Raw genomic sequence first — 13,692 nt, 5'->3', positions numbered from 1 at the left:
TTTAGCACCTGAACAGTCTGGGTACCTCCCATTTCGAATGTCTTCTACTGAGCCTCCATTTTCCTCCCCATTTGTAGTCAAACCCAGCACTTAGCTTTTCTGCCTCACATGAGATCTTGAAATTATACCAGGTCCAATGTATAGACATCCTCTGTATTTTACACCAGACATTTTCCTCCTCCTCCACACCTTATTCTGTCAGGCTTTTTTGGATAAAGATTAAGGGAAAGTTGAAAATTTAGGGGTTCAGTATCTATCCTCTCCTATTTCTTGTTCTTTCCATTATCTTTCTTCCCTCCCTCATCTCTCCTCATTTTCTGACTGCAGGCATCCTGTCTAGCATGACCCTTTTTTTTTTTTTTTTTTAATGTCTTCTATCCTTTCCCTCTTGGCTCATCCTGTTTTGTCCCAACCTTGGTGATGCTGCCGCTGGTAATCTCCTCAGTTGGTGTTTGCTCTGTATTTCAGGAGAATACATACTTGTGGCGTACATCTTTATATCTGGCTGCATCTGCCAGTGCAGAGTTCTTTGCAGATATTGCCTTGTCCCCAATGGAAGCTACAAAGGTTCGCATTCAGACACAACCAGGTTATGCTAACACTCTGAGAGAAGCTGTTCCAAAAATGTATGCAGAAGAAGGATTATGGGCGTAAGTATTTAGTACCCAGACATGTTCTGTCAATGGCAATGTGATCAGGAGCTCTGGGTGTTTTTTGTGTAAATAAACTATAAATTCCATCTCGTCCTGCTATACTAGTCCAACCCAGACAAGTGGATTATTTCCCCTTTCCAAATGATGGAGGCAGATAATACTAATTTTTCATCTGACATCACAGCCACTACTTAGGAGGAGGTGATAGAAGTAGGAATCCAGTTTTTCTGCCTCTAGCAGGTGGTAGAACCGGCTGATACGGCAGCTTGTCATTGGATCCAAAGTCAGGCTACTGGTTGCAACCAGCAGTACAAGCCCTTGCTCTGCTGCCAGCCCCTGAGGGAGTATATGGTTGAGCTTTGGCTGGGGAGCAGATTTTTAAAAAAGAGAAAAAGGGGGGGCCTTAGGAGAATAGAGAAGTTTGTTTCTATTTTTCTCTCTGAAAGGAACTTTTCCTGCTTCCTGTGCCCTTTGTGAATTCATTTGTCATAGTGCTCCCTCCTTGCTCTCCCTCACCCCCACTGTTAAAAAAAAAAAAAAAAGAGAAAATAGAACAATTGGGCTAATAGCGGCTGTGCATGTCTGCAAGTGAGAGGAGTGTGCAGGATAGCAACAGCTAGGAGGCAGGGCTGGCCGTCTGGCAGTGAGTGCTGCTGGCGTTACTAAACTGGGGGGGGGGGGAGTCAGAGCAGATGCGGCTGAAGCTCTCTAGCAGCAGTATATGGTGCAACTGGCCTGATGGATAGGTCGACCTGTGGTGTCCATCACTGCAGGGTCCGCTGGGCTGCAGTGGAGAGATGACCTGGCTCAGACTCTCGGAAGGGTTTGGCTGCCCCTTTGCTGCCTGCTGTCTTTAGTGTGCCGACTCTGCAAGGCTGTATGGACTCGTGGTGGCGGCCAGCTTGAATCCTGCTATATGCTTGGGCTTGCATGTCAGTGAGGAGGCAGCAGGGCCCAATGGCGAGGAATCTGATTCCCCTCCAGTATTGGTGTCAGCTGTAGCTGCAGAGAGATCTGTAAGGAAGATTCTTCTGGTTTGGCCCATGGGAGACTTCTCTCTGGAATATTCTCACTTCTTTCACCTTGCCTTCTCTAAACCTGGGTTGGTGCAAGGTGGGGCCATTGCAAAGGCATCAGGTGGTTTTTGTCATCTGTTCCCTCTCCCCATATCCATGCCAAGAGGGTACGGCTGGCTATTAAGGCACCGGGGCCTTCTTGGGAGGACCCAGGGAATTCTGAGAAGCCTGGAGATGCTGATAGTTTGGTGTCCTTAGAGGAGCAGGAGCTTCTTCCTATACATAATGTGGATTCCATGATTCATCTTTCACAGGGACGTGATAGGCTATTTGATTTAAGCAGGTGATTTCTTGTCTCTGCTGGAGGAGTCACAGCCTCGAGACTCCAGTGTAGGGCTCTCTCTAAGCAGAAGACCTCTACCACCTTCCCGCTCCACCTAGAGGTAGAGGAGATGTTGGCTGAGTGGGAATCTCTGGAGTTGAGCCTATGGGATGCCAGTCTTCTGCAGCTCTTTTATCCCCTCCCACTGGCCTCGGTATAGATGTTTTTCCAATTCCCGGTTGTGGATGCTCTGGTTACTGCTGTCACCAGGTGTACCACCATTCCTGTGGAGGGGGGCATGTCCCTAAATAATCCACAGGACAGGATGAAGGAGCCACCCTTGTGGCATTTATTTCGTTAGCACCAGCAGTCCAGATTTCCATTTGTTCGGCTATGGTGGTCCAGGCTGTCCTTAGTTGGATCCAACAACTGCTGGAAAGTGCCCTCCTGGCCAGTGGCCCTTTTGGTCGCAATGCGTCAACTGACGTGGCTACATAATTGGGCAGCTGACTTGATCTAAAACCTGTATGGGGAAGTTGTACATGTGCATGCGATGCAAAGAGCTCCTGGCTCTCAGAGAACGAGTCCAATCTCTGGAGGCTAGAGTGGCAGACCTGGAGGAGCTGAGGCAGATAGAGAGGTATATAGATGAGACCTTCAGGGACATAGTAGTCAAGTCCCAACTTCAGACTGGTAGCCCTGGTGCTGCCTTGGAGGAAAAAGGTCTCATGATGGGAGAGCACCAACCAGGGGTAGCAGGAAAGGATCCTGTAGCAAGGACCTGCTCTCCAGGTGATGCATTATCCTTTCGCACTGAGGATATCTCCCCAAGGCCTACTGCCCAGGAGGGAAGGGTTAGGTTGGCCGTCATAGTTGGTGATTCGATTATTAGGAATGTAGATAGCTGGATGGCTGGTGGGCGTGAGGATCGCCTGGTAATATGCCTACCTGGTGCGAAGGTGGCGGACCTCACGCGTCACCTGGATAGGATTTTAGACACTGCTGGGGAAGAGCCGGCTGTCGTGGTACATGTGGGCACCAACGACAGGAAAATGTGGGAGGGAGGTTCTGGAAGCCAAATTTAGGCTCTTAGGTAGAAAGCTTAAATCCAGAACCTCCAGGGTAGCATTCTCTGAAATGCTCCCTGTTCCACGCGCAGGTCACCAGAGGCAGGCAGAGCTCCGGAGTCTCAATGCGTGGATGAGACGATGGTGCAAGGAAGAGGGATTCAGTTTTGTTAGGAACTGGGGAACCTTTGGGGGAAGGGGGAGTCTCTTCCGAGGGGATGGGCTCCACCTTAACCAGGGTGGAACCAGACTGCTGGCGCTAACCTTTAAAAAGGAGAGAGAGCAGCTTTTAAACTAGAACAAAGGGAAAAGCAGACAGTCGCTCAGCAGCGCATGGTTCGGAGAGAGGTATCTTTAAAGGATACTAATGATGCATTAGAATTAGGGCATCCCGACAGTGAGGTTCCAATAATAAGAAAAGTAGTCCAACTTTGAAATGTTTGTATGCTAATGCCAGAAGTCTAAGAAGTAAGATTGGGAGAATTAGAATGTATAGCATTAAATGATGACAGACTTAATTGGCATCTCAGAGACATGGAAAGAGGATAACCAATGGGACAGTGCTATACCGGGGTACAAATTATATCGCAATGACAGAGAGGAGCACTCGGGAGGAGGTGTGACGCTTTATGTCCGGGATGGCATAGAGTCCAACAGGATAAACATCCTGCATGAGACTAAATACAAAATTGAATCTTTATGGGTAGAAGTCCCTTGTGTGTCGGGGAAGACTATAGTGATAGGGGTATACTACTGTCCACCTGGTCAAGATGGTGAGACGGACAGTGAAATGCTAAGAGAAATTAGGGAAGCTAACCAAATTGGTAGTGCAGTAATAATGGGAGACTTCAATTACCCCAATATAGATTGGGTAAATGTATGATCGGGTCACACTAGAGAGATAACATTCCTGGATGGAATAAATGATAGCTTTATGGAGCAATTGGTTCAGGAACAGACGAGAGAGGGAGCAATTTTAGATCTAATTCTCAGTGGAGCACAGGACTTGGTGAGAGAGGTAACGGTGGTGGGGCCGCTTGGCAATAGTGATCATAATATCAAATTTGATTTAATGACTGGAAAAAGAACGGTGTGCAAATCCAAGGCTCTCGTGCTAAACTTTCAAAAGGGAAACTTTGAGAAAATGAGAAAAATTGTTAGAAAAAAACTGAAAGGAGCAGCTACAAAAGTAAAAAAAAATGTCCAAGAGGCATGGTCATTGTTGAAAAATACCATTCTAGAAGCACAGTCCAGATGTATTCCACACATTAAGAAAGGTGGCAAGAAGGCAAAACGATTACCGGCATGGTTAAAAGGGGAGGTGAAAGAAGCTATTTTAGCCAAAAGATATTCATTCAAAAATTGGAAGAAGGATCCAACAGAAGAAAATAGGATAAAGCATAAACATTGGCAAGTTAAATGTAAGACATTGATAAGACAGGCCAAGAGAGCATTTGAAAAGAAGTTGGCTGTAGAGGCAAAAACTCACAGTAAAAACCTTTTTAAATATATCCGAAGCAGAAAGCCTGTAAGGGAGTCAGTTGGACCGTTAGATGATCGAGGGGTTTAAGGGGCACTTAGAGAAGATAAGGCCATCGCGGAAAGATTAAATGATTTCTTTGCTTCGGTGTTTACTGAAGAGGATGTTGGGGAGGTATCCGTAATGGAGAAGGTTTTCATGGGTAATGATTCAGATGGACTGAATCAAATCACGGTGAACCTAGAAGATGTGGTAGGCCTGATTGACAAACTGAAGAGTAGTAAATCACCTGGACCGGATGGTATACACCCCAGAGTTCTGAAGGAACTAAAAAATGAAATTTCAGACATATTAGTAAAAATTTGTAACTTATCATTACAATCATCCATTGTACCTGAAGACTGGAGGATAGCAAATGTAACCCCAATATTTAAAAAGGGCTCCAGGGGCGATCTGGGAAACTACAGACCAGTTAGTCTGACTTCAGTGCCAGGAAAAATAGTGGAAAGTGTTCTAAACATCAAAATCACAGAACATATAGAAAGACATGGTTTAATGGAACAAAGTCAGCATGGCTTTACACAGGGCAAGTCTTGCCTCACAAATCTGCTTCACTTTTTTGAAGGAGTTAATAAACATGTGGATAAAGGTGAACCGGTAGATACAGTATACTTGGATTTTCAGAAGGCGTTTGACAAAGTTCCTCATGAGAGGCTTCTAGGAAAAGTAAAAAGTCATGGGATAGGTGGCGATGTCCTTTCGTGGATTGCAAACTGGCTAAAAGACAGGAAACAGAGTAGGATTAAATGGGCGATTTTCTCAGTGGAAGGGAGTGGACAGTGGAGTGCCTCAGGGATCTGTATTGGGACCCTTACTTTTCAATATATTTATAAATGATCTGGAAAGAAATACGAGTGAGAGAATCAAATTTGCAGATGACACAAAATTGTTCAGAGTAGTTAAATCACAAGCAGATTGTGATAAATTGCAGGAAGACCTTGTGAGACTGGAAAATTGGGCATCAAAGGGCAGATGAAATTTAATGTGGATAAGTGCAAGGTGATGCACATAGGAAAAAATAACCCATGCTATAATTACACAATGTTGGGTTCCATATTAGGTGCTACAACCCAAGAAAGAGATCTAGTTGTCATAGTGGATAACACATTGAAATCGTCAGTACAGTGTGCTGCGGCAGTCAAAAAAGCAAACAATGTTGGGAATTATTAGAAAGGGAATGGTGAATAAAACAGAAAATGTCATAATGCCTCTGTATCGCTCCATGGTGAGACCGCATCTTGAATACTGTGTACAATTCTGGTCGCCGCATCTCAAAAAAAGATATAATTGCGATGGAGAAGGTACAGAGAAGGGCTACCAAAATAAGGGGAATGGAGCAACTCCCCTATGAGGAAAGACTAAAGAGGTTAGGACTTTTCTGCTTGGAGAAGTGACGACTGAGGGGGGGATATGATAAAGGTGTTTAAAATCATGAGAGGTCTAGAACGGGTAGAGGTGAATCGGTTATTTACTCTTTCGGATAGTAGAAAGACTAGGGGGCACTCCATGAAGTTAGCATGGGGCACATTTAAAACTAATCGGAGAAAGTTCTTTTTTACTCAACACACAATTAAACTCTGGAATTTGTTGTCAGAGGATGTGGTTAGTGCAGTTAGTATAGCTGTGTTTAAAAAAGGATTGGATAAGTTCTTGGAGGAGAAGTCCATTACCTGCTATTAAGTTCACCTAGAGAATAGTCACTGCCATTAGCAAGCAATGGTATCATGGAATAGACTTAGTTTTTGGGTACTTGCCAGGTTCTTGTGGCCTGGATTGGCCCCTTGTTGGAAACAGGATGCTGGGCTTGATGGACCCTTGGTCTGACCCAGTATGGCATTTTCTTATGTACTGTTTTGAGGAGGATCTGGACCAGTTGATGAATCTTGGAGAGCCAAAACTCCAATGCTTGCCAGAGAACAAGGGCTGCTCCTTTTTATAGTGTGGGCAGAGGTCAGGGGCTGTTTCAAGCCTCTAGGCGATGCCAACTGAGTAAACTCTTTCGGGGTCACCTTTGGAGTATTCTGGTCCAAGAGGCCAGGGTCAGGATTTTTGTGGAGAGAGAAAAGGCAGAGGTCTGATACCTGTTCCTCTAGAGCAGGGGTGGGCAGTTCCGGTCCTCGAGGGCCACAAACCAGTCTGGTTTTTAGGATATCCCTAATGAATATATATGTGAGAGATTTGCATGCACTCTGCCTCAGTTGTATGCAAATCTGTCATGCATATTCATTAGGATATCCTAAAACCTCGACAGGTTTGTGGCCCTCGAGGACTGGAATTGCCCACCCCTGCTCTAGAGGGGCCAACAGATCCACCTATAAGGGTCTGTGGGTTTTCTCCCCCATTATTCCTGTAGGGGGGCACCTGTGGGAGTTTGAGGGAGTGGACCCATATAAAGTCCAATCAGTGGGTGTTGGAGATCATCCAGTCAGGTTTTGATGTTGGACCTTCATGTCCTATTCGGGACATCATTATGGTATCTCCCTGTTCCTCTCTAGCCAAACAGGCTGTCTACGAGACCTTATTAAAACCGCATATCATGCGAGAAGTGGTGTCTGTGCCTCCTTTAGAGCAGGGATGGGGCCGTTATTCCATTTATTTTGAGGTGCCCAAAAAGGATGGTTTCTTTCATCCCATCTTGGAACTCAGGGGCATGAATCGCTATTTGTGTGTCCCTCGTTTCCACTTGAAGACTCTGTGGACTTTGCTTGCCGCTGTTTAAAGAGAGTTCCTGTGTTCATTGGACCTGACTGAGACCTATCTTCACATCCCAATTCAGAAATTGGATCAGAGGTACTTTTTGTTTTTGCGTGCTGCATGATCTTTTCCAGTTCAGAGTTTTGCCTTTTGGTCTAATGAGTGCACCACATGTTTACCAAAGTAATGGTTGTGGTAGTGGCCGCTATCTGGAGTGAGGGAATCATGGTGCCCCCATATCTCGATTCATTAATCCACATGTCAACTCATGAGGTGGTGTGCGTGACTAGAGTGCTGCAGTTTTCTAGAGGACTAGGGCCGGGTGATCACTTTTACCAAGAATACCCTTTAGCTTACCAGTTTGTGGAGTATTTGGGAGTACTGTTCAATACTCGGTCAGACAAGTGTCCCTCATGGACGAGAGGGTTCACAAGATAAGTCAGGTTTGAAGCTTCCTGGTGCTGCCCATTCCCCACACCTGGGGCTATTTGCAAGTGCTAGGCTTTATGGCGCGACCATGTGCCCTCTCTAGGCATCACTCTTGTCTAGCTAGTCTCCAGAGTTCCAGGACTACAAAGTGCACTAACCTCTGATTCGGCCGTTTTGCAATTAACTACACTCATGGATGATTCCTTTGCATTTGTTGAAGGGAGTCAGCCTAACCACACTGTCCTGGATCTTGGTGATGAGGGATACAAGACTCTCCACTTAGGAACTCCTTGTGAGGCTGTTGGCTCAGGGTAGTTTGACGGAGGCTTTGTGCTCCATCAGCCACCTGGTAACCAGAGCCATTTGTCTGGCCCTTCTCCATTTCTGCTGTTTTGGGAAAAGTCCATTCTGGTCCTCTTGGACAGTGCCTTAGCAGGGGGCAACCCAGAGTTGGAGTTTCGGTAGAGACATCACTTCTCTTCCCCTGGGCAGAGAGGAAACTATGGCTGCTCTCAGCAGTGCACACTTGTCGGCCAGGAAACGTTCAAGCAGTCTTTTTCAGCCAAAACCTGTTGGATCCTGGAGAATGGGAGTTGAGCTTGGATGTGTTTTGCCGGATTTGTCGTAGATGGGGTTGCTCACAGGTGGATTTGATAGTGGCCCAGTGAAATGCAAAGGTAGACCACTTGAGCCGTGACAGAAGTAGGAGCTCATGGGCATCGATGCCCCAGTGGAGCCTGGCTGGCGGGAGACCACCTGTACGTCTTCCTTCTGTGGGCAGTCAGTGGCAAGCTGCTACAGAGAATGCAACTAGAAAGCAACTGGGTCATTCTGATTGCACCAGACTGGCCTCACAGGCCATGGTATGTGGATCTCATATGGTTGCAAGTAGACCAGCCCTTTCGCCTTCCAGAGGCATGTGGTCATGGAGGATCCTACTTCATTTTTGTCTTATGGCCTTGCTCTTGAGTGGAGATAGCTCTGCAAGAATATGTATTTGGCAGTGATTTTTATGCTGATAAAGTCTCTGAAATGGTCTACTTCCTTGGCCTATATTTGCATCTGGCATCTGTTTGAATAATTTTGTGGGTCCAGGTTGGGGTGTCCCTGGCATGCGGATGTTCTGTCTTGGCCTTTTTCAGGGCAGTCTCGACAAGGGGCTTTCTTTGAAGGTGCTGGTGGTGGCAGTTTCATGCTACCTGGGTCCACGGGGGGGTGCTTCCCTAGAGGCTTATTTTGAGGTATTCCCCCCCCCCCCCCCCTCTTGAAGGGTGTGAAGAGGTTGCAACCCCCTTTTCGACCCATTGTTCCCCTGTGGGATCTCAATTTGGTGTTGAAATCCCTAACGGAGGCTCCCGTTGAGCCTTTGAAGCAGACTTTGTTTTCAGCGATTGCTGAAGGATCTGTGTTCCTTGTGCCTATATGTTCCACACGGCGGGACTCGTGTTGCAAGCCTCGTCTTGCTGGGATCCCTTTTTGGTGATCTCGTTGGCGTGGTAACCTTTCTGTTTCTGCCTAAAGTGAATTCCATGTTTCATATCAATAAAGTGATTTTTTTTTTTCCCTTCTGGCGTTTTCCCAAGAGGAATGTGGGCTGGAGTATCAGTCTCTCAGGTGCCTAGAGATGCAGAGCCTTGTGCCGCAATATTTGGAGGTCACCTATGCCTTCGTCAAGTCTGACAAATTTTGTCCTGTTTGGAGGTTTGCATAAGGCTACCTTAGCTCACTGGATAAAAGAAACTATTGATTCAGCTTATTTGCTCAAAGGCAAGAAGCCCTCAGAACTGGTGTGCATGCACTGCATTAGGGCGGACGTGCATGCACGTGTGCCTGCTGGCATTTGCTGGGTGGCTGTGTGGTTATCCCTGAGTATTTTTGTGAAATTTGATTGGCTGGATGTGCTGGCGTGGGAGAAAGCTGCTTAGGAGTGGGGTTCTGTGGGCAGCCCCACTCCTAAGCTTTTGGTACTTCCCACTTATCTGAGCTAGAATGGTGTAGCAGGACAAGATGGACAGAGAAAAACCTCCTTTCCTGTTTTTCTTTCCATTAGTCCTGCTGCATCCTGGCAAGCATGGGTGCAGGTTTTTAGATTGTTCTGGTTAGATTTCAGAGGTAGGATAGATTTGAGCCTTTTCCCTTTCTTACCAGTATTGTTGCATTCATTCTTATTTGTTGCAGGAAAACTCCTTTTCAGGAGTTTTCTATTACTGTTGGACTCAAAGCTTTGTCAGGATGCTGGATTCCTGCTGCTAGTAGCACCACCTAAGTAGTGGGTGTGAGGTCACAGGAAAAAAGTGTTATCTGCTGGTAAGGGGAAATAACCCACTTGTCAGGGCTGGACTAATGCAAAGAAAATGAACAGGTAAGGACTTTTTTTTTTTTTTTTAATATTTTAACTTTTTTATTAGTCTGAGATTTATGCATTCCTCCCAATCTAAAATATCAAGCCATCTTGGGGTGAGGTTTTGTTTCTAAATTTTTATTCTGCATCTTGTACCAGATTCATTCTGTCATCCTCTTCAGAATTTGTCTTGATAGAAATTGATGCCATAAGCAGTGAGTTGACTTTAAACTGAAAATAACCAATTGAATGCTTATGGAAAACTGTGCTTCGGTGCAATCATTCTTTATGGGAAGTTTATAGAAAATAGTGTGGCATGTGCTATATTTATTAAAGCTCCCTCTATCAGTCGTTTTTAAAAGCCGCCTAATCCAGGACTTCATTTGTCCATTGTGTATAATGATTTAGCTACAAGACACAGCCTTTTTATTGTAATCATTATAGTAATGTAAATTTATCTTGGCTTTTGTTTATAAAGTCTTTCTGCAAAATGAGTTGAAAAGAATACTCTCATAAGGACCAGATCAGGGTGGTTGGTGAGGGTGCCCAGCAAAGAATTCCTTTTAAAAATCTGTAATCAAAGTGCACTTTTTTTCAGCCTTTTTTACCCCCCAAAAAGGTTGAAAAGCAGCAACATGCTCCTTAGATCCACCTTTGTGGATGCCAGGCTTGTGCTGAGTTCAGCTAGACTTTCATATGAAGTCCTAGTTGCTCCAGTCAAGTGACATTCAGCAACTTTTTGGTTGCACAGTCAAAGGTGCTTGAGTCATTGGCATGTGAGAGCAATATACCTGCAAGTTAGCCTTTTACGTCCTGATGTTTAACGTTTGTAGTATTACAGCGTTTCCTACCATCAGGATTTGGCTGGTATGCAGACATTCTTATAAATCAACACTAAATGTATTAAAGTGCATTGTTCATTAGAGCAGCTGTTTTATTTTTATTTTCCTTCTAAAGCTTCTACAAAGGTGTAGCACCCTTATGGATGAGACAGATCCCGTACACCATGATGAAGTTTGCTTGCTTTGAGCGCACTGTTGAAGCGCTGTATAAATATGTGGTTCCCAAACCCCGAAGTGAATGCAGTAAACCAGAGCAGCTGGTTGTCACATTTGTGGCTGGTTATATTGGTAAGCAAACTTTATTTTTAATCTTTATAATTTAAATTGTCTTCAAAATCTCAGTGATTCTCGGTGGAAAGTCTTTTCAATACTACAACATGTTGATGCTTTGAAGAGGTGAAATCAACTCTTAAAATCCCATTTTGTGACTCAGCCCCTGAAAGAGTCCTTCTTTAGCTTCTCTTCCTGTTTTTAGAATCTTTAGTCTGCTATTCATGTTGTATTCAGGCTTTACAAGCATCACCGATCTTGCATAAGGCTCTGGCATCCTGATTAACTGACATTTTTAAGGGTGACATTCACCAAGGATAAGTTTTCAGTGTTTTGATTTAAAAAAAACCAAAAAAAAACTAGCATTACAGTATCTGAAACTATGTGAAGCATAGAATTTGTGCAGGTAACACAAAGGTCTGTTTTACTATATCTTTGAGGGAGGTGAATGGTACACTCTTCGGTATTAAGAACCAGTAGTAACATTACATAAAGAGCAGAAGAGAATTGTCATAAACATACCCATATTTTTATATAAAAATTTACACAGCATGTCCAATATTTTTAGAAATTACCACAAAGGTATGTTGAGGGCCTAGTGGACATGTAAAAACAATTGCACCTTGAAAGTTATTTTTTTGTCTGCCACAGATAGCTAAAAACTAATGGTGGTTTTCTCTTTGAACATTTGGTGTAAAAATCTAATACCTATAGTACCTGAATGTAAACAGATCTGATATCTCAGATCGAATGTCTATATATAAAAAAGAATTTCCTATTCATAAGAATAAACTCTTAGATAATTGATTTTAAAGTACATTTGTAGGAATCTAAAATTAAATTTGAATATTCATAATATGAATTTGCTCCCATTTCTGATTGTAGCCTATTAACTTCATACCTGCTGTTCATAGTCACCAGGTTGAGAGTACTGCATTTCTTGTTAACACTGTAATTATTGAAAATCTTTCAGCTGGTGTGTTCTGTGCCATCGTTTCTCATCCTGCTGACTCTGTGGTGTCTGTGTTGAACAAAGAGAAGGGCAGCACTGCTTTGGGTGTCCTCAAGAGACTTGGACCTACAGGTAAAAAAAAGTGCTATCCACCTTGGGATATCTTTTTAACCTGTATTCTCTTCTTTGCCTATATTTATATAATATATATATATTATTTTCCATTTTCCAGGTGTCTGGAAAGGTCTCTTTGCCCGTATTATCATGATTGGTACCCTGACTGCACTACAGTGGTTTATTTATGACTCCGTTAAGGTCTATTTCAGACTTCCTCGTCCTCCTCCACCTGAAATGCCAGAGTCCCTAAAAAAGAAGCTTGGTTTAACTCAGTAGACAAACCATGGACTGAAGCATTACTTACCCATGTCAGTAAACCACATACTGAAAAAAGGAGATTTTTATATATAATTGACCATATGGAAACTTTCCATTCTGTTCACTAAATGCAATTATTGGTTGTGCCCTTGCCCCATGTGAGGGTTCAAAGATTATATCTGTTTTACCATTGTCTGTATCTATATCTGTTGAATTAATAAACAAGCTACAAGAGATTTGTAATATTTATTTCCAAGTCTAATGAACTTTCAGATTGGCATCAACAATGTCTTTCTAATAAATCTGTATAGAAGACATCAATAAACTTAAGACTGAAGGCCACATTTTAAATTTACAATGACTTAATTTGTAGCATTTCTAGGAATGTTCTAGAATATTACCTAAATATTTAAAAAAAGCATAGTTAACCATGAAAAATAAGTAGTACTAGTGCAGGGGTGGCCAGTTTTGGCATGCATAATCTATCTCATCCATATTCATTGTGGATTTCCTAAAACCTGGCCTGTTTACGGCTCTCAAGGACTGGAGTTGGCCATCCCTGTACTAGTGTTAAAACTTCATCTGAAAATTGATTTGGTGGTATTCTAAATTAGTAAGGGGCCTATGTAGTAAGTAATGGGCATTAACATTACTGGACTGGAGGCTGATTCTGACTTGTGAGGAGGTTGGGGAGCATGGTGCCTTGTGCTGGAAGGCTCCAGCTTTCTGTTTTGGGGAGGGGTATAGGGGGTGTTATGGAATAATTAAACAATATTAACACTACTATATTGTACATATTTTAGTACTTTGGAAATTTAAAACGCCAATGAACCAGCCCAATTATAATGGGCATGTAATGCCTACTAACTGCTGATATTTATGCAGGTTAATAAATAGACTTCCATTTTGACTTGTGCAAATTTTTAAAGGACAGTAAATCATTTACCTATTTATATTAGAATTACAAAAGCATTGCTGGATGAGAGAAAACATAAAAATATCCTCGCTGGGGCTAGTCGCATGACCTTGAGCACAAGGAGCGCTTGGCATGGTTCAGAAGTAACATGTTTGAACCAGAAGAAAGTGGTAGTTCCCTGTACGTACCAGGATCAGTCCAGACGGTGGGTTATGTCCCCCGTCCAGCAGATGGAGTCAGAACAAAGCTTCGGAGGGTGTTGCCACATAAGCCAG

The 13,692-nt window shown here is 43.6% G+C and overlaps 1 protein-coding gene and 1 non-coding gene across 4 annotated transcripts in view; both read left to right on the top strand.

Moving 5' to 3' along the window:
* Positions 1–12,737, top strand: part of SLC25A3 (solute carrier family 25 member 3) — a 32,201-nt gene extending 19,464 nt beyond the window's left edge. For all 3 annotated transcript variants that reach the window (XM_029601542.1, XM_029601541.1, XM_029601543.1), the window contains 4 exons: positions 469–650; positions 11,020–11,192; positions 12,148–12,258; positions 12,359–12,737. In XM_029601542.1, coding sequence (XP_029457402.1) covers positions 469–650; positions 11,020–11,192; positions 12,148–12,258; positions 12,359–12,519 — 627 coding nt within the window. In that variant the 3' untranslated portion in view covers positions 12,520–12,737. The remainder of the gene's footprint in view (positions 1–468; positions 651–11,019; positions 11,193–12,147; positions 12,259–12,358) is intronic.
* LOC115091412 lies at positions 10,695–10,942 on the top strand. The gene has a single exon (XR_003856714.1). It is a non-coding gene; the product is annotated as a small nucleolar RNA SNORA53 (small nucleolar RNA).
* Positions 12,738–13,692: the final 955 nt, after the last annotated feature.

This window comes from Rhinatrema bivittatum, chromosome 4 (genome assembly GCF_901001135.1).
Source record: "Rhinatrema bivittatum chromosome 4, aRhiBiv1.1, whole genome shotgun sequence".
Taxonomy (NCBI): domain Eukaryota; kingdom Metazoa; phylum Chordata; class Amphibia; order Gymnophiona; family Rhinatrematidae; genus Rhinatrema; species Rhinatrema bivittatum.
The sequence above is the reverse complement of the archived record's forward strand: the minus strand, read 5'-3'. Positions and strand labels throughout refer to the sequence as shown.